At 38.4% G+C, this 21,374-nt stretch overlaps 1 protein-coding gene across 1 annotated transcript in view; it reads left to right on the top strand.

The window, feature by feature from the left end:
* Positions 1-19,340, top strand: part of LOC133338514 (protein sevenless) — a 38,733-nt gene extending 19,393 nt beyond the window's left edge. Inside the window, exons 3-12 of the mRNA XM_061546682.1 lie at positions 1,907-1,972; positions 2,137-2,622; positions 2,793-3,041; positions 3,113-3,441; positions 6,466-6,586; positions 9,851-14,480; positions 14,556-14,851; positions 17,532-17,723; positions 17,788-18,218; positions 18,827-19,340. Coding sequence (XP_061402666.1) covers positions 1,907-1,972; positions 2,137-2,622; positions 2,793-3,041; positions 3,113-3,441; positions 6,466-6,586; positions 9,851-14,480; positions 14,556-14,851; positions 17,532-17,723; positions 17,788-18,218; positions 18,827-19,340 — 7,314 coding nt within the window. The remainder of the gene's footprint in view (positions 1-1,906; positions 1,973-2,136; positions 2,623-2,792; positions 3,042-3,112; positions 3,442-6,465; positions 6,587-9,850; positions 14,481-14,555; positions 14,852-17,531; positions 17,724-17,787; positions 18,219-18,826) is intronic.
* The last annotated feature ends 2,034 nt before the right edge of the window (positions 19,341-21,374 follow it).

Genomic DNA, 21,374 nt, shown 5'->3' on the forward strand with positions numbered 1-21,374 from the left:
TTCAGCCAATTCGGTTGGAAAATGTGCCCAAACCCTCCACAATATCGAAATTTGGGCGGTACCCTTATAAGGGAGCGACCCTAAAAAGTGGATCAGAAGTGATAATTTTTGGTAGGAAAATGTTCTGCGTACTGCGAACCCAAAATATAAAATTACAGCCAATTCGATGAAGAAAAGTGCTCAAAGTCACCAAAATATTGAAATTTGGGGGGTACCCTAAGAAAGGAGCTGCACTAAAAAGGAGACCAAAATAGATAGTTTTAATAGGAATGCATTAGAGCAAATTCAGCTGATATGAAATGTACCCAAACCCATCAAAATACCGAATAATGGGAGTATATCGGCATTTTGGGTATCCCAAATATCTTCAATTTTGGTTATCCAAAGCATTTGGGGTACCCAAAGCACTCGCAATTCATATGATATTTGGGATACCTGAATTATGTTGGTATCAAAAGTGCCTTGTGTATCCCAAATGTCTTCAGAATTCCCGGCGCATGGAGCATCTCAAACGTCTAGTAATCGGAAATACTTTGGTTAGCACAAATGATTTGGGAATAAATTATAAACAAATTCAACTGAAAATGTTCCCAAACCCACCAAAATACCGAATAATGGGGGTACATCGGTTCTCCGAAATGATTTGGGTGTCCGAAAGGCTTTGGGTATTCGAAATGTCTTTGGTATTCCAAATGCTTTGGGTATCCAAAATTTAAGATATTTGGATACCCCAAATATTTTGGATATCCCAAATGCTTTGGGTATCCGAAATTTCTTGGGTATTTTAATGTCTTTGGGAATCCCAAAAATCTTCACTTTCGGATAACCAAGAAATTTGAGATACCCAAAGCACTTGGGATTCATAAGATATTTGGGATACCCGAATCACCTTGTGATCAAATGAATGTCTTGAGAATACCAAATGTCTTGAGAAATACGGCGCATGTGCCGTCTCAAATGTCTTTAGGTTTCCCCAAATGCATATGGGGAAACTCAATCATTCCCGATACCCAAGACATACCAGGTACCTATAGCCCTTTCCAATCATAAGACATTTGGGATACTCAAAGTATTTGGGATTCCCGAATTTCCTTGGGATCAAAAAGCTTGGTGTAACCCCAAATGACTGGGGAATCTAAAATATCTTGACAATCCTAAACGTGTTGGAAATTCCGGGTGCATTGAATATTTCAAATGTCTGTTTGGAAATACTTTGGGCGTCCGGATTGTTTTCGGTTTCCCAACTGATTTGGTTATCGGTAGGGATTTGGATATTCCAAATTACACTTTGAGTATCCTAAATACTTTGGGTATCGAAAATATCATGGGTATTCCAAAGGTTTTGGGTATCCGAAATGCTTTGGGTATTGCAAATAGTTTGGGTATCTCAAATGTCTTGGGAATCCCAAACGCTTTGGATATCTTAAATGTATTGGGTATCTGAAATAGTTTGGGTATTCCCAAAATGTTTTGGGTATCGCAAATACTTTGTGTATACCAATTGTCTTAGGAATTCCAAGCGTTTTGGATGTCGGAAATGTTCTGGGTATTCGAAATATTTTGGGTATCAGAAATGCTTCGGGTATTGCATTAGCGGAATCCAAGCGCTTTGGGTATTTTAAATGTCTTGGTAATCGGAAATTCTTTGGGTACCCGAATTGTCTTGGGTGATAAAATGTATTTGGGTATCGAAAATGTCTGAACATGGTTATATCATATCGTTAATTGTTTCGCCCCACTGTACATGTCCTTGTCCATCTGCTGCCTTCTTGTTGTTCCCTTTTCTTTGCTCCCTTCTTGCAGGTGGTCCCAAAGATTGCGGTGTCAATGTTGTTACTCGTTTGTCCACAATTTCTTTTTAATTTTTTTAATCTTTTTTTGTGTTTTCTTTCTCCTTCTGTTGCAGTGTTTCAAAGGCTGTGAACTGTGGTGGAATGCCTTAAAGGAATTTGAGCCTTGCCAGGAAGCATGTGTAAGTATTCTCACCATGATGAAAATGAAACCAAAGTATTTTGTTGTGCGTGTGTCTGGGAACATACCAAACAAAAGAAAACATTGGGTTTCTTTCTTTTTTACCCCACTTGTTGTTTATTTTTGGTTTTCTTCTTCTTCTTCTCCGTTTTTTTTCTTCCCAAGTCTTCTACGCAATTCTATCCCTTCGATTTACCCTGCATTTCCGCCTGCGAACAATCACAGCGACACTACTGGCACTTGCAGCGTTTGCGGGTCGAACATGTTGTGACGAGTGTTCAACCCCAGCTGTTGCATGACACTGACGTTGTGAACGCATTGACACTTAAATGGCCCATCGGCATGGATGAGTTGCCAGCACAATATTTCGCTAGCAGACCATTTAATATACAATACCAATATGTGATGAAGCGAACGAATTGGGCGCCATCGCCAACAGAGCCATCAAATAGAATGTCAGCATTTGTAAATGACACCGCAGGCAGCAATACCATCATCAGAAGCAACATCGATGAGGGGGAACAGGAAGATTCACACGGACAACAGGATGTGGATATTGCAAAACAATGGTGGAATTTGGCCGATTACAATTGTAATGAGAATTTCGAATGTGATATTATGGATGGTTTGGTGCCATATGTGGCATATAGGGTAAGTAGTGGGGGGGAAGATGTTAAAAGTGTAAACTGCAAAATGTCCTGAGAGCAATGGGAATTTTTCTCAATACACAGCTTAGGGTTCTTTTTTAAAGACCGCCACGGTAGATTTATGAAAATATATTTTGAAAAGTCTGAAACCTAATTTTATGTCCCCCTCTCTAGTTCCGTTTCGAAATCCCCTTTGGTCAAAATTTAGACGATGTACTGTACACTCCAGCCTCAGACATTTTTACCACTCCACCAATGGGTGCACCAATATCACAGCCCATAATTAAACAAGCCCTGGCATTAAGTAGCAGACACATTGCGATCTTTTGGGAGCCGGGGAAATTTACAAATGGCCCACTGAAAAATTACAAACTGGAGCTAATGGAAAACAATGAAGCCGAGAATGGTATAAACGATGAAATGGTAAGTACTTGAGCTATATTCCACAACAAAATATATATATTATCTTACCTATCTTTCCCCAAACCCCTCAGTTACTACCACCAAATGCTTCGTATATTATACTACCCAACTCGGAAAACGATAATTACATAATACGCTTATCCATGCTCAATGAAGAAGGTGAAGGACCATATGCGGAAAATGAAATCAAGCGTAATATACCTACCAGTAATATACCTACCACGAAGCCGAATATTCAAACCTTACTTGTTGCGGGACGGCAGAATATTATATTGAAATCTCTGGATCCCTTGCAGGAAACGAAAACTTTATTTAAAAGTGATCAGCAGGTGGCAGATTTTGATGTAAATCATCATACACGGCAATTATTTGTGGTGGATAGTGAGGGTCAGATGTTTAGGTAAGTTGAGGTATTGATAAAAATATTATTGGTATACAGTTTTGGATCTTTATACCCTTCACCACACTGTGGTACAGGGTATTATGTCTTTGTGCATATGTTTGTAACAGGCAAAAGGAAACGAGATAGACACATGGTTCCTTTTGAGAATATGCATAGAATCACTTTCTGAGTCGATTTATGCATGTCCGTCCGTCCGTCCGTCCGTCTGTCCGTCTGTCCATGTTAAATTGTAAACAAAGTACAGGTCGCATTTATGATCCGAATTGGATGAAATTTGGCATAGGTCACTTATTCGGCCCAAGGACGAACCCTATTGAAATTGGGAAAAATCGGTTCAGATTTAGATATAGCTCCCATATATATATTTAACCGATTTAATGTAAACGGTCCCTATATATCTTTCGATTTGCACGAAATTTGGTACAGCCTAATCATTTAGGTCTAGAATGATGTCTGCCAAGTTTCGTGAAAATCGGTCCAGATTTAGATATAGCTCCCATATATAGTTTCGTCCGATTTCATGTAAATGGTGCCCCAAAGTCCCTATATATCTTTTGATTTGCACGAAATTTGGTATAACGTGCTGAATTAAGCCTAGAGTGATGTATGCCAAGTTTGGAGAAAATCGGTCCAGATTTAGATATAGCTCCCATATATAGTTTCGTCCGATTTCATGTAAATGGTGCCCCAAAGTCCCTATATATCTTTCGATTTGCACGAAATTTGGTACAGCCTAATCATTTAGGTCTAGAATGATGTCTGCCAAGTTTCGTGAAAATCGGTCCAGATTTAGATATAGCTCCCATATATAGTTTCGTCCGATTTCATGTAAATGGTGCCCCAAAGTCCCTATATATCTTTTGATTTGCACGAAATTTGGTATAACGTGCTGAATTAAGCCTTGAGTGATGTATGCCAAGTTTGGAGAAAATCGGTCCAGATTTAGATATAGCTCCCATATATAGTTTCGTCCGATTTCATGTAAATGGTGCCCCAAAGTCCCTATATATCTTTCGATTTGCACGAAATTTGGTACAGCCTAATCATTTAGGTCTAGAATGATGTCTGCCAAGTTTCGTGAAAATCGGTCCAGATTTAGATATAGCTCCCATATATAGTTTCGTCCGATTTCATGTAAATAGTGCCCAAAGTCCCTATATATCTTCTGATTTGCACGAAATTTGGCATAACGTACTGAATTAAGCCTAGAGGTATGTCTGCCAAGTTTGGAGAAAATCGGTCCAGATTTAGATATAGCTCCCATATATAGTTTCGTCCGATTTGATGTAAATGGTCCACCAAAGTCGCTAAATATCTTCCGATTTGCACGAATTTTGGCATAACGTACTGAATTGAGTCTAGAATGATGTCTGCCAAGTTTCTTGAAAATAGGTCCTGATTTAGATATAGCTCCCATATATAGTTTCGTCCGATTTCATGTAAATGGTGCACCAAAGTCCCTATATATCCTTCGATTTGCACGAAATTTGGCATAACGTACTTAATTGAGCCTAGAATGATGTCTGCCAAGTTTCGTGAAAATCGGTCCAGATTTAGATATACAGTGGCTCCATCGAATAATCGGACAAGTGGTTGTCAGATATAATAATGCTATACATTTCAAAAAAATTGTCTAAATGTGTAGTTTTTTTCGCTTTTATTTACACATTACTTACTTATATTTCTGAACAATACAAAAAACAACAACTTTTCTAGTGATAACAGTAAATTTCGTCAGAAAAACAAAATTAACTCAATTTATTGTGTTCAACGCAAAATCGGACAAAGCAAAGTATCAATGTTAAAAAATTAAAAAATCGAGAAATTAATATTTAGTTGCATATCCTTTGTTGTCCAGAACGGCCTGTAAACGCCTCGGTATTGATTTGACCAAATTCTGGCATACCTCCGGCTCTATGGAGTTCCACGATTCCAGTAAAGCCACCTTAAGCTGTACTAAGGAGTTAAATTTTTTTCCATACACTCTCCTACCTAATTCTTCCCAAAGATTCTCAATTACGTAAAGGTCTGGGGTCTGTGCTGGTGTTTGTATAAGTTTTGGGCAGTTATGGATCAACCAAAGCTTTGCAACACCTGATGTGTGCTTGGGATCGTTGTCTTGATAAAAGGCAAAGTTGTTCGCGATACCCAATTTGTCTGCACTTTGCTTTACATTTTGTTTTAAAATGTTGAGGTAGACAAAATTGTCCATTTTACCATCAATAAAATGCAAATTGTCTACTCCCGCACTCGACATGCAGCCCCAAACCATAACAGAACCTCCTCTGTGCTTAACAGTGGCTTTTGTATTCTTATGATTAAATTCAGCATTTGGCTTACGCCACACATACATCTTTCCATCTGACCCGTTCAAGTTAAATTTGCTTTCGTCAGTAAACAGAACCATAATATAATGAAAACTATCAATAAAAATGTATTTTAAGATGATCTATCATCAAATTACCTGCTTCCAAAAATCTTCTGGTTTTAGTAAATACGCCTTTTGTCCGATTATGCGATGGAGCCACTGTAGCTCCCTTTTATTATAGATTGATTTTAAGTAATAGACGTACTAAGGAACCAATTGGAATAAAACGTTCTGAAAGTTGTATAACCTAACTTGTGACAAGTTTGTTTGAAATCGATCAATATTTGGATAGAGCTTCCATATATATTTTCGCCCGATTTCTAGTAAATTGGGCATCAAACTCCTCATGTTAGTCAGATTGACATCAAATTTTGCACAACTTAAAAAATTGAGCATAGAATTACGTAGTTGCGTTTTCTAGAAGTGCAGACATAGCCCAACGGATGACCTATTTATATTTGTTTGAAGTCGATTGACATACTTTATGGATAGATCTAGGTAGATTCACATTTAGATAAATATCACATTTTTTTCATCCAATTTTATGTTATAGTCCTGCTTAATATACCCATAGTGGTGAAGGGTATCATATAGTCGGCCCCGTCCGACTTTACTACTTTCCTTACTGGTTTTTCTCTTCTCCTTCGTTTCAGTTTTTATATTGAAAATCCCTTGAATTACTCGATGATTGATTTGAAGTTGGAAAGTGTGACTTTTGCGCCCAATAAAGTGTCAGTGGATTGGTTAAATCTTCGTCTTTATGTTGCCGGAAAGGTGAGTAAGGAAGTGGAGGAAATATTTCGAGTCAAAGTCCCAAGACATTTGGGATACCAACGTCTTTGGGATACTCAAAGCGTTCGGTATCCTAAATGCCTTGGGTATCCCATATGTCTTGGGTATTCCAAATTCAAATCCCTTGGGTATCGAAATTCCTTGGGCACCTCAGATGCCTTGGGTATGCCAAAATGTCTTGGGTATCCCAAATACCTTCGGTATCACAATGTCTTGTGTATCTAAAAAGCCTTGTGTATCCCAAATTCCCTGGGTATCCCGAATGATTTGAGTATCCTAAAAGTCTTGGGTATCCCAAATTCCTTGGCGTCCCAAGTTCCTTGGGTATCTCAAATGATTTGAGTATGCCTTGGGTATCCCTAATGCCTTGGGTATGCCAAATACCTCAGGTATCCCAAATACCTTCGGTATCCGATGCCTTGGGTATCTCCAAAGCCTTGGGAATCCCAAATACCTCAGGTATCACAAATACCTTCGGTATCGCAATACCTTGGGTATCTCAAAACCCTTGGGAATCCCAAATGCCTTGGGGATTCCAAATTCCTTGGGTATTCCAAATGATTTGAGTATTCTAAAAGTCTTGGGTATCCGAAATGCCTTGGGTATCACAAATGTCTTGGGTATCCTAAATGCCTTGGGTATCCTAAATTCCTTGGGTATACAAAATGCCTTGGGTATCCAAAAGTCTTGGGAATCTCAAATGATGTGGGTATCTGAAATGTCTTTGGTATCCTAAATCCCTTGGGTATTCCAAATGCCCTGGGTATCCTAAATGTATTGGGTATCCCAAATGTCTTGGGTGTCCCAAATGATTTGAGTATCCGAAAAGTCTTGGGTATCCTAAATTCCTTGGGTATCCCAAATATGTTGGGTGTCTCAAATGCCTTGGGTATGCCAAAATGTCTTGGGTATCCCAAATACCTTCGGTATCACAATGTCTTGTGTATCTCAAAAGCCTTGTATATCCCAAATTCCCTGGGTATCCCGAATGATTTGAGTATCCTAAAAGTCTTGGGTATCCCAAATTCCTTGGGCGTCCCAAGTTCCTTGGGTATCTCAAGTGATTTGAGTATCCTAAATGCCTTGGTTATCCCAAATACCTCGGGTATCCGAAGTGTTTTGAGTATCCCAAATACCTCGGGTATTCCAAATGCCTTCGGTATCCCAATGCCTTGGGTATCACAAATGTCTTGGGTATCCTAAATTCCTTGGGTATACAAAATGCCTTGGGTATCCCAAAAGTCTTGGGAATCTCAAATGATGTGGGTATCTGAAATGTCTTTGGTATCCTAAATCCCTTGGGCATTCCAAATGCCCTGGGTATCCTAAATGTATTGGGTATCCCAAATGTCTTGGGTGTCCCAAATGATTTGAGTATCCGAAAAGTCTTGGGTATCCTAAATTCCTTGGGTATCCCAAATATGTTGGGTGTCTCAAATGCCTTGGGTATCCAAAATGGCTTGGGTATCCCAAATACCTTGGGTATCCTAAATACCTTGGATATCCCAAATGCCTTGGGTATCCCAAATTCCTCGGGTATCCGAAATGCTTTGAGTATCCCAAATGCCGTTGGTATCCCAAATACCTCGGCTATCCCTAATGCCTTGGGTGTCCCAAATGCCTTGGATATCCCAAATGCCATGAGTATCCCAAATGCCTTGGAAATCGCAAATTCCTTGGGTATCCCAAATTCCTTGGGAATTCCAACATCCTTGAGTATTCCAAATGCCTTGGGTATCGCAAATGCCTTGGGTATCACAAATACCTCGGGTATCTTAAATGCTTTGAGTATCCGAAATGTCTCGAGTTGCTCAAAAACCTTTGGTACCTCAAATGCTTTGGGTGTCCCAAATGCCTTGGGTATCCCAAATGCCTTGGGTATCCCAAATGCCTTGGGTATCCCAAATTTCTTGGGTATCCCAAATGCCTTGAGTATCCCAAAGGCCTTGGATATCGCAAATCCCTTGGGTATCCTAAATGACTTGGGTATCCCAAATTCCTTGGGAATCCCAACTTCCTTGAGTATTCCAAATGCCTTGGGTATCGCAAATGCCTTGGATATCACAAATACCTCGGGTATCCGAAATCGTTTGAGTATCCAAATGTCGTGGGTATGTTAAATGCTTTGAGTATCCGAAATGTCTCGAGTTGCTCAAAAACCTTTGGTACCTCAAATGCTTTGGGTGTCCCAAATGCCTTGGGTATCCCAAATGACTTGGGTATCCCAAATTTCTTGGGTATCCCAAATGCCTTGAGTATCCCAAATGCCTTGGATATCGCAAATGCCTTGGGTATCCTAAATGACTTGGGTATCCCAAATTCCTTGGGAATCCCAACTTTCTTGAGTATTCCAAATGCCTTCTGTATCACAAATGCCTTGGGTATCCGAAATCGTTTGAGTATCCAAATGACTTGGGTATCCCAAATGCCTTAGGTATCCCAAATGTCTTGGGTATCTCAAATGCCTTAGGTATCCCAAATGCCTTGGATATCGCAAATGCCGTGGGTATCCCAAATGACTTGGGTATCCCAAATTCCTTGGGAATCCCAACTTCCTTGAGTATTCCAAATGCCTTGGGTATCGCAAATGCCTTGGGTATCACAAATACCTCGGGTATCCCAAATTTCTTGGGTATCCCAAATTTCTTGGGTATCCCAAATTTCTTGGGTATCCCAAATGCCTTGAGTATCCCAAAGGCCTTGGATATCGCAAATCCCTTGGGTATCCTAAATGACTTGGGTATCCCAAATTCCTTGGGAATCCCAACTTCCTTGAGTATTCCAAATGCCTTGGGTATCGCAAATGCCTTGGGTATCACAAATACCTCGGGTATCCGAAATCGTTTGAGTATCCAAATGTCTTGGATATCCCAAATGCCTTCGGTATCCCAAATACCTTGGGTATCCCAAATACCTTGGATATCCCAAATGCCTAGGGTATCCCAAATGCATTGGGTATCCCAAATACCTCGGGTATCCGGAATGCTTTGGGTATCCCAAATGCCTTGAGTATCCCAAATGCCTTGGGAATCTCTAATGCCTTGTGTATCCCAAATGCCTTGGGTATTCTAAATACCTCGTGTATCCAAAATGCTTTGGGTATCTCAAATGCCTTAGGTATCCCAGATGCTTCGAGGATCCTAAATGCTTCGATAATCCCTAATGCTTCGGGTGTCCGAAATGCTTTGGTTACCGCATGTGATCCCCGTTGAGTAACTAAGTGAATTTTCCCTTCTTTCTTTTCAGATTTCCCCCGACACCTGGCAAATAATTGTTACCGATTACCAAGGATCTGTCCTGGAAACATTGGCGGAAAATTTAACAACTCCTCTTCATAAAATCCAAATTGATCCTCTTAACGGATGGTTATTTGCCACCAGCACAAATGGACAATTGATCCGCATAAATTTGGCCACAAAACACCTCACATTCATACCCAGTCCCCTACCAATTCAGACATTTTCAAATGATTACGAACATTTCCTGCTAAATACCTTCGATGATGAAGAACGTTCGCTCTATGAACTTAGCTATGATGGAATATATCGCCAGAAATTACCTGAACGTGTAACATATAAATTCGAAGGAGATATATCGGGATTTTATTATTGGAATAATAATTTCCTTGTGGCGACGAATGCTACACATTTCCTTATGCAGGATGAGGATAAGAAGTTGGATATTATTGCTTTGTCGGATTTGAAGGATATCGTGAAAATAATTCCCTTATTTGCTGGTCGAGATGCTAAAATAATACAACCCATACCGAGACCTTTGAAGAGTCCGGGCAATTTACAAGCTGTGGTTTCAGATACTAAGGCGAAAATAAGTTGGTCCGAACCGGAAATGGTAATGCAGTTTCAATCTAACGGCTGTTGGCATAGCTGGGAATACGAATTGGAAATTATGGATGTGGCAAGTAATAGTGCCTTTAATATACGTGGCATTCGAACGCGATACTTCGAGGTGGAACGGCTGCAGGCAAACAATTTATATAGAATTAAGGTGAGGGCCATGTTTTTGGCAGCGGGTGGTAGGATGTCCAGCGAATCAAGTGAATGGTCTGAGGAGTTGATGACACGCACCTGGCCAATGGCTAACCATCGTTTGTTATGGGCTACCCAGCGGGGTTTGTATGAGACCAACGAATTGGCTGAAACTGTGGAACTGAAAGGCCTCAGAGAGGAAAATATACAAACTTTTGTACAGGTTAATAGTTCCGTGTATTATGTAAATTCCGACACGAGAGAATTGAAATGTTTTAATCTAATGCATCCGGAAATCCCATGTGGCTTCAGGGCGGAGAATGTCTACTGGTTGGATTATGATTGGCGTGGTGGCAAGCTATATTGGTCCGATGTGAAGAGAAATTGTGTCCTCCGAGCCGGTTTGCAGGGAGAGAAAAAAGAGATTTTGCCCATTTTTGAGGCCAGACAAATTAAAGTGGACTCACGGAAGGGTTATTTGTTTTACAATACCGATTCACGTTTGGTGAGGCGTTACCTAAATGGAGCTCTCGAAGCGGAGGAATTGGAATATTATCATGTTAATGGCAATGGTGAGCGTATTATGGGCTTCACCCATGATTTTATGGCGGATGAGCTATATTGGCTGGTTCAGCACCAAGAAGAGGCGGTGAAGCTATTTCGATCCAATGTAGAGCTATTGAAAATTGAGGAATATCTGGAATTATCCGCCGAAGTGAATGTAAGGGAGCAAAGTTTACAGTATCTGAAAGAAATAGAGGGCTTCCTTTGGCTCCGTGGGGAACGGGGAAATGTGGCCATGGTGTTGCGCAAAGAATATCCCAAACAATTGTCGGAAATCCATTTACCCCTGGCCTCGGAACACAATGATAGAGTTAATTTCCTCAACTTGCGTTATGATTTTATGGGTTATATGGACCAGCTGGTGATTCCCGAAGCTGTGGAGCGTGAGGGTATACGCATAACTGAAGGTTTCTGGGATGATTTCAATATTAAATGGCCGGCTGTGGGAAGTGCGGAAAATTTACCAATCGTCTATCGGGTTCTATTGACCTCAGTGGCAGAGGAGGATTCCGCACAGGAGGATATTTTGAGTTTTGAGGTATCCCAACCTATGCTGAGAATCACCGAAATGAAAATATCTTCTCACATGATAAATGTTAGCATAACCCCGGAATCGTGGTGGTCCAAAGGTCCCACAACATGGTCTTTGCTAAGAACTCCCTCGGCTGATCCCAAGCAACCGAAAAATTTACGAGTATTTGTGGAGGCAGTACCCCAACCTCTGTCGGAGGAGGAGGATGAGATGAATATTACAGCGTTGGTACGCTGGGACTCCCCGGATAATATCAGCTCGGAAAAGGAGGCATTCTATAAGGTCTATTGTTGGCACAAGGATCAGCTGTATCAGGTCAAGGATGTTGAAGATATGGGTCTGGCGACGCATGAAATGCGTTTCTATAATTTACAAAGGGATGAGACCTATATGTTCCAGGTACAGGCATTTTCTCTGGCACGTTCTAAGGGCGGTGAGAAATCCGCCCTGGTAAGCTATCACATAAATCCGCAAGCCCAATCGAGGCCGAAGTTGTTATTCAGCACGGCGGAATATATTGGCGAATTGGATATGGATTTGAATACCACAAAAATATGGCTGCACACCTCCAGCGAAGTGGAACATATGGTGGTGATGCCCGGAGAAGCACGTCTAATATGGGTTAATGAAAATGTGGAGCTAATGACCTATCAACCGGGTACCCCGGCCCTTAAATTGGCTCGCATGCGGGCTGAAGTTTTATCTCTGGCCGTCGATTGGATTCAACGCAAAGTTTATTGGGCTGAGCTGTCGGGAGATATAGAGAATCCGGTGGATATTTACACGCTGGATCTGAATCTCTACGAGGGTAAAATAATGCAGGGTCAACATTTATTTTCTCTCAGCAATGGTCGGCTTTTACGTGATCTTTTGGTCTTGCCCTATTCGCAATTGTTGTTGTGGTTGGAATATGATCCGGAAACGGAGGGTGGTGGTGGGATTTTACAGTCCCGCGACCTGGGAAATTTAATGGAGATGAAATGGAGAAATCTCCCCCCTACGCCGCTGGAGAAAATCTTCGAAGATTCAGGTCTAAGGGATATGGAATCGGTAAATCTGTTGGGCGCCAATGGCAAATTATATTCATACGAGGTGGAAAGGCAAATTTTGACCCAGATGAAAATTCCGCTTACGAACGTGGCTGAGATTCGGGATTTTGAAAGGGATACGGAATTTATTTATATGCTATATAATCGTACGATAAAGGCTTATAGTCGGAGGAAGCATTCGGTGGACTATGCGGTTGCATTGCGAGAGGTGAAAGTCATCAAGGCCTTTAATTATCAAAGTTATCCGAGGAAGGAGTGTTTGCTGCCAGCCAGGTGGCCTCAGGAGGAAGAGGAGGGAGAGCAGGATCAGGAGGAGGGTGAGGGGAAAGAAGAAGCCGAAGGAAAGAAGAAAGGGGCCGAACAAAGTAATTTCCTGAAGAACTTACTTGTCCAAGAAACCGGTCAACGATATATCCACCTCCAACTGCCTCAGCACAATTTCCTTGGCCCCTGCTCCCTACCCATACCTGGCTTGAGGTACCAACTCACCGTGGAGGACAATAAATCCTACACAGAGACCTTTGATTTAATTGGTAATTTCAGCCAACTAAATATTACCAATCTGAGGCCCTACACCAATTACACCCTGCAACTAAAGGCCAGCTCCTATTATCAACAAAAATTGCTGCTAAATGAGACCCACTATCCTGCATTTAAGGTCCTCACAAATCCCGGTACTCCCACACAGCCAAGGAATTTCTCAGTCATTGTTATCAGTCCCAGCGAAGTCTATGTCAGTTGGCAGGAACCCCAAGAACTAAATGCTCCCCAGGTCGAGTATGCCCTAAGCTTTGAGGAAGAGGGTGCTTCGCGTGGCTATCGCATCGATTTGCAGGAACGAGAATATATTCTTCGGAATCTGAAGCCTCTACGGAAATATTCCCTATGGGTTTCGGTGCATGCTGACGGCGGGGTCGAAACGAACAGTACCGAAAAATTGACCATCAATACCTATGCCGAACCACAACCATTACTTCTGCTCGATGCCCAGCCGCGCAATTTGACTCTCTATTGGAATTCCAGTAGTATCGCTTACCGTTCAGTTATTTTGGAATGTCTACCGCACAGTCAGGACCCCGACGAGACCGCATTTAGTGTGGACATCACCCACCTCAGCGGCAATGTGACCATTACCAATTTGGAACCCAAAACGAAATATGAATTCTATTTTAAATTAACATATCCCCAGGCCGAGCAGGCCTATATTTGGCCCACCGAACCCAGCACACATTTTATCTATGAAACTTTGGGCACAGTACCTGGCCGCCCGGGACGTCCAATGTTGGAGCACATAAGTGGTGAGATCTTTAAAATCCAATGGGATGCGGCAGAGCGGCATGGTGCCGCTTCTCTTCAATACAGCCTTGAAGGCTTGCAGGCCCGCACTGTAAAACGTAGCCGACGTGAGGCAGTAGCTTCCTACCTCAACTATACCTCCAGCATTAGTGTAATTTCCCAATTACCCTGGGCTGAGGAGCTACAACCCATCGAAGACAAATGGATTGTGGTCTGCAATACCACAGAGCTAAGTTGCATCGTCCGGCAGCTGCACACCCTGCGACTGCTTATGTTTAGGGTAAGGGCCCACAGCCACGAGTACGGTTGGGGTGCCTACAGTGAGGACAGTGAACGTGTTCTCGAACCATATGTGTCACCGCAAAAGCGTAATTCCTTGGTATTGGCCATAATGGCACCGGTGGTGATTGTGGCCACTTGTGTCATCATTCTGTTTGTGATACGCAAAGGTAGGTCACCGAAAACTCCATCCTCCCATTCATTTCATCAGTTCTTATTTATTCTTTACCCCACCCCTCCCTTAGTACACAAACGCCGCCTGAAAGCCAAACAACTATTGGCCAAAAGCCGACCCAGCATATGGAGCAATGTGTCGAGCATGCAACAGCAGTTCGATCGGAATCGTGCCTTCTCCATGACCAGCAATGCCACCATGTACACAGGCGGGCCATTGAGTGATGCTGACATTGCCCTGCTGCCGCATGTTAATTGGAGTCAAATTTCATTGTTGAATTTTTTGGGTAGTGGTGCCTTTGGTGAAGTCTATGAGGGGTTGCTGAAGCACGAGGATAATGAGACGCCCGAAAAGGTGGCCATTAAGGTAAGTGGACGAAAAAGAAGAAGAAAACAGAAATTTAAAAATTTAAAACTGGTATTCAGAGAAAATTTAAGAAATGAAGAAATATATTTATTTTTTAAACTGTTATACAAAATTTCGAAACTGTTATACAACATTTTGGAACTGTTATACACAGAAAAACCACTTAAAATATAAAAGAAGTTGATAATAGGATTATTAAATGATGTTTTCAAACTGTTATACACATTTTCCAAACTGTTATACAAAATTTCGAAACTGTTATACCCAGAAAATCAATGTAAATACTAATGAAATTGATAATAGGATTATAAAATGTGGGTTTTAAACTGTTATACACATTTTCAAAACTGTTATACAAAATTTCGAAACTGTTATACACAGAAAATCGGTATAAATAATTAAAAAATTGTTAACAGAATAATAAACTGGTGTTTTAAAACCGTTATACGCATTTTTAAAACGGTTATACAAAATTTCGAAACCGTTATACACAGGAAATCAATGCAAATATAAAAGAATTAATAAAGATTTAAAACTGTTATACACATTTTTAAAGCTGTTATACACATTTTGGAAACTGTTATACAATTTGATAATATAACAATTTAATAAATTTTTAAAACGGTTATACGCATTTTTAAAAATGTTATATAAATTTTTAAAACTGTTATACAAAATTTCGATACTGTTATACACAGAAAATCAATGCAAATATAAAAGAAATTGATAACGTAACAGTTTATTAAAGTTTTTAAACTGTTATACACATTTTTAAAACTGTTATACACATTTGTAAACCTGTTATACACATTTTTGAAACTGTTATACCAAGAAAACATGGAGTAAAATAAAGAAATTTGATAACAGGATAATTAAATATTATTTTAAAAGAGACATAAATATTTTTCAAAACTGTTATACACAATTTTTTGAACTGTTATACACCTTTTTGAATGGAGTATACAAAGAAGAGTTAGACATAAAATGACTAAATTTATTAATATGATATTCTGATATTTCTTGCAAACTAATATCCAATTTTTAAGCCGTTATACATATTTTTAAAACTGTTATACACATTTTCCGAACTTTTATACAAAAAAGACATTGACTAAAATAAATAAATGTGATAAGAGGACAATAAATATAATTTTTTGTGACAGTTATACACATTTTTAAAGCTGTTATACAAAATTTTAAACTGCTATACACATTTTCCAAACTGTTATACAAAGAAAATGTATGCTTAAATGAATAAATTTTGTAACAAAGTGATCTCAAATATATTTTAAATGTATTCTACACATTTTTGTGACTGTTATACAAAATTGTGTAACTGTTATACACTATTCGGATAACCTTATATCTACTTTGGAACATTCATTAATTGATACAAAAGTAGATTTGCAATTAATATTTTGTATGTAACTACGGGATTTTTAAACTGTATAACAGTTTTTTGAAACTGTTATACGAATTGTTGTGCACCGAAAATAATTATTTTTCTCATAACATTTAAATTCCAAGCAAACTAATAGGTATTCCACATTAATTTCTGTTATAAAACCAAATTTCTATCCAATAATTCTTGTGTATAACAGTTTTTGAAAACTGTTATACATGCTTTTATACATGAAAATTCATTAATAATATCAACATTTTTTTCTAATTTAAATATTGCATGTCAGCTCGTTTTTAAGAACTGTATAACACTTTTAGGAAACTGTTATACTAACTATTATACACGGAAAAGTATGTATAACAAGCTTTTACACATGAAATTTCCTTTATTCACATACAGATGAATTGCTAATATAAATATTGTATGTTAACTAGTTTTTAGGAACTGTATAACACTTTTAGGAAACTGTTATACTAATTATTATCCAGGGAAAATGTCCATTTTTTATTTAAACATTATTTCTAACAACAATTTAAAGTCCACATAAATATTTTCTGCATTAAATATACATTTCTAAAAATATTTTGTGCGTATAACAGTTATTGAAAACTGTTATACATATTTGTATACACAAAAAATTCACTTCTTTATATACAAATACATATCTGATCTATATTTCATATGTGATACTGTTGTTCTAGTTAATTTTTATTGTGTATAACAGTTTTTGGTAACTGTTATACAAGATTTTTTTACATGAAAATTGATTTAGTCACAGACATATGTATTGTTAGCATGCATTTTTTATGTAAGCCAGTTTTTAAAATTTGTATAACACTTTTAGGAAACTGTTATACTAACTGTTATACAGAGAAAATATTATTTTTCACATATAAAACTTATTTTTATCTCCAATTTTATGCACGTAGAATGATTTTCTGTAATAAATACATATTTCTAAACATATTTTGTATGTATAACAGTTAATGAAGACTGTTATACATGTTTTTAGACTCAAAAATTCACTAATTTTTACACAAATACAATTCTAATCACTATTTGATTTGTGTAACTGCTATTTCAGGCTGTATAACAGTTTTCAACAACTGTTATACAAACTGTTATACAGCGTAATTTAGCTGTTTTTACCTAAAAACACATTTTTAAATAATTATAGGCTTGTATAACAGTTTTGAAAAACTGTTATACACATTGTTTCTATCACATTTCGAAGAAAATATAATTTTCTCTCTTCAAAAAAAAATTTTTTATTTCCAGACCCTTCGCAAAGGAGCCAGTGAATTTGCCGAATTGCTGCAGGAAGCCCAGCTGATGAGCAATTTCAAACATGAAAATATTGTTCGTTTGATTGGGGTTTGCTGTGATACCGAATCGATATCGATCATAATGGAGCATATGGAGGGTGGAGACTTGCTTAGCTATCTGCGGGAATCGAGACCAAATTCAACGGTAGGATTTCAAATAAAAATACAATGCTGGATTATTTTTTATTCTCCCTCCCCTCTCTTTGCAGAAACCCGTTGCCTCTCTGCAGCTGCTGGATCTCATGACCATGTGCATTGATGTGGCCACCGGTATGGCCTATTTAGAGGATATGCATTTTGTCCATCGTGATTTGGCATGTCGCAATTGTTTGGTTTCATCGCGAGTGCCCAGTAAACGTGTGGTTAAGATTGGAGATTTCGGTCTGGCCCGTGATATTTATAAAAGTGATTATTATCGCAAAGAGGGTGAAGCCTTGGTTCCGGTACGATGGATGGCACCGGAAAGTTTAGTGGATGGAGTATTTACCACACAATCCGATGTCTGGGCATTTGGGGTGTTGTGTTGGGAAATTTTAACCCTGGGCCAGCAACCCTATGCTGTACGTAATAATTTCGAGGTATTGACATTTGTCAAGGAGGGTGGAAGGTTGGAGCAGCCGGATAATTGTCCAGATAAATTGTGAGTTTGCTATAAGAAGGGCTTTAAATTTGAGGCCTTCAAAAAATATTTTTAAAAAATCCACGCCTGTAGGAAGGCCTTCAAAAAATATTTTTAAAAAATCCATGCCTGTAGGAAGGCCTTTAAAAAATATTTTTAAAAAATCCACGCCTGTAGGAAGGCCTTCAAAAAATATTTAAAAAAATCCACGCCTGTAGGAAGGCCTTCAAAAAATATTTTTAAAAAATCCACGCCTGTAGGAAGGCCTTCAAAAAATATTTTTAAAAAATCCACGCCTGTAGGAAGGCCTTCAAAAAATATTTTTAAAAAATCCACGCCTGTAGGAAGGCCTTCGAAAAATATTTTTAAAAAATCCACGCCTGTAGGAAGGCCTTCAAAAAATATTTTCAAAAATCCACGCCTGTAGGAAGGCCTTCAAAAAATATTTTTAAAGGCCTTCAAAAAATATTTTTAAAAAATCCACGCCTGTAGAAAGGCCTTCAAAAAATATTTTTAAAAAATCCACGCCTAGTTGTGGATCTTAAAAAAATATTTAAAGGAATCCGCATCTATTTCGGGCCTTAGATGTTTTTGTTTTTTAAATCCATCATTTTTTTTTAATTTTCCAGATTCACGCTAATGTCCGAATGCTGGTCCACCGATCCGGAGGACCGTCCATCATTTCGTAAAATCTTCAATACTCTGCTGTCGATTAAAACCGATGTTCGGCGTGTCAGTTTGGGTTATAACATCGATGACAGCGACTATGCCATGTATGCCAATCAGCATGGCATTGTTTTCAGTAGCTTTTTGGGTACGCCCCTGAACAAAGTCAGCGAGGAGCAGGAGGGCCAGTTGGACATGGACGAGGAAGAAGAAGAGGAAGAAACTTCCGCATCCACATATGAATGTAAACAAAATCTTAAAAATGAAGAAGAGATCAAATTAAATGGCCATGGACGTTATGTCGTAGAACCTCCAGAAAAACTCGATATGAAAGTGCGTTTTGAAAATAATTTAAATTCGAAAAATAACAACGACTGTGATTCACTGAACGATGAGACGCATTTAATTGATGCGAAACTGTATCGTATGCAAGAAAATCCCGATTATTATATCAATGAAGGTGTATCGAGATTATAAGAAAAAACCTCCTCACCGAAAAAAAAAAGAAACCGCCCACTTGCCCTTCCAATTGAAAGAAAAATAACACAGAGAGAAAATGCCAAAGTATGAACAATTATTTCGCAAACAATTATGGAGACTGTTTAACTAATTATTATTTTTACCTTTTGTTTTTGTAATTTTATAAAAAAAGATATCATAAAAACGGGAAGATAAAACGAAACGAAAATTGTATTTGTTTAAGTGTAAAATATATAGTCATTAAGTAATATTATATAATAAAATAAGATACGAAATAAATTTTATGGAAATTAAACGGAATTTTTTTTATTAAAAAATTAAAAAAAAATAATTTTTTAATTTTTTCCAGCAGTATAACAGTTTGTATAACAGTTTAAAACTGTTATACAAGCTGTTATATGCAATATAAATACTGTTCTATGATTTTCTGCAATTTTTCAGTAGTATAAAAGTTTGTATAACAGTTTGAAAACTGTTATACAAACTGTTATACTTGAAAAAAAATTGCAAAAAATATATTAGATGAAGGAAAATTGTATAAAAACAGAATTAGAAAAAATTGGGAGTATATTAAAAGGCCTGTAGGTAGGCCCTAGAAATATATTTTTCAAAATTCCTCGTCTGTTTGAAGGCCTTCAGAAATATTCATAAAAACTCCACGCCTATTTGTAGGCCTTCAGAAATGTTTTATAGAAACTCTACATCTTAAAAAACCCACGACTTGAAATAGGCCTTAGAAAATTATTTTTAAACCAGTAAGAAAAGTAGTAAAGTCGGACTGGGCCGACTATATGATACCCTTCACCACTTTGGGTATATTCTACATATGTATCCTAACAGACGTCGCGTTTTTGAAGGAACAGTGATACGAAATTGAACGAACTTAAATACGTGATAGTTCGAAAATTTACAAAATGAAAAAATTGGCTGTTGCGAACAAAAACTTACTGTGAAACAATTTTATTCCGGGGTAGGCCCGGGACCCCCGGGCCGCCCCACTGCGTACGACCTTGATGGGAGCTATATCTAAATCTGCACCGATTTTCACGAAATTTAGCACATATCATTCCGGACCTAATTCAGTACCCTATGCAAAATTTTGTGCAAATCAAAAGCCTATAGGGACTTTGGTGCCCCATTTACCTTAAATCGGACGAAAATATATATGGGAGAAATATCTAAATCTGGACCGATTTTCACTAAACTTGACATACATCATTCCAGGCTCAATTCAGTACGCTATGCCAAATGTCGTGCAAATCGAACGATATATAGGGACTTTGGTGCACCAATTACCTTAAATCGGAAGAAAATATATATGGGAGCTGTATCGAAATCTGAACCGAATTTCCCGAAACTTAGCACAGTTCATTCTGGACATAATTCAGTACCCTATGCCAAATTTCGTGAAAATCGTAAGATATATAGGGATTTTTGTGCCCCATTTACCTTAAATCGGACCTATATCTATGGGACCTATATCTAAATCTGAACCGATTTTCACGAAATTTTACATACATCATTCTAGACCTAATTCATTGCGTTGTGGCAAATTTCGTGCAAATCGAAAGATATATAGGGACTTTGGTGCACCAATTACATAAAATCGGACGAAAATATATATGAGAGCTATATCTAAATCTGAACCGATTTTCACGAAACTTTGCACACATCATTCTAGACTTAATTCACTACGCTATGCGAAATTTCGTGCAAATCGAAGGATATATAGGGATGTTGGTGCCCCATTTACCTTAAATCGGACGAAAATATATATGGGAGCTATATCTAAATCTGAACCGATTTGCGCGAAACTCAGCACACATCATTCTAGACTTAACTCAGTACGCTATGCCAAATTTCATGCAAATCGAAAGATATATAGGGACTTTAGTGGACTATGTACCTAAAATCGGGCGAAACTATATATGGGAGATATATTTAAATCTGAATCGATTTTCACGAAATGTAACACACACCTTTCTAGACTTAATTTGCTAAATTTCGTGCAAATTGAAGGATATATGGGGA

Source organism: Musca vetustissima, unplaced genomic scaffold (genome assembly GCF_032173495.1).
Source record: "Musca vetustissima isolate MV318-11 ecotype Yass unplaced genomic scaffold, APGP_CSIRO_Mvet_v1 utg15782, whole genome shotgun sequence".
NCBI classification, from domain to species: Eukaryota; Metazoa; Arthropoda; class Insecta; order Diptera; family Muscidae; genus Musca; species Musca vetustissima.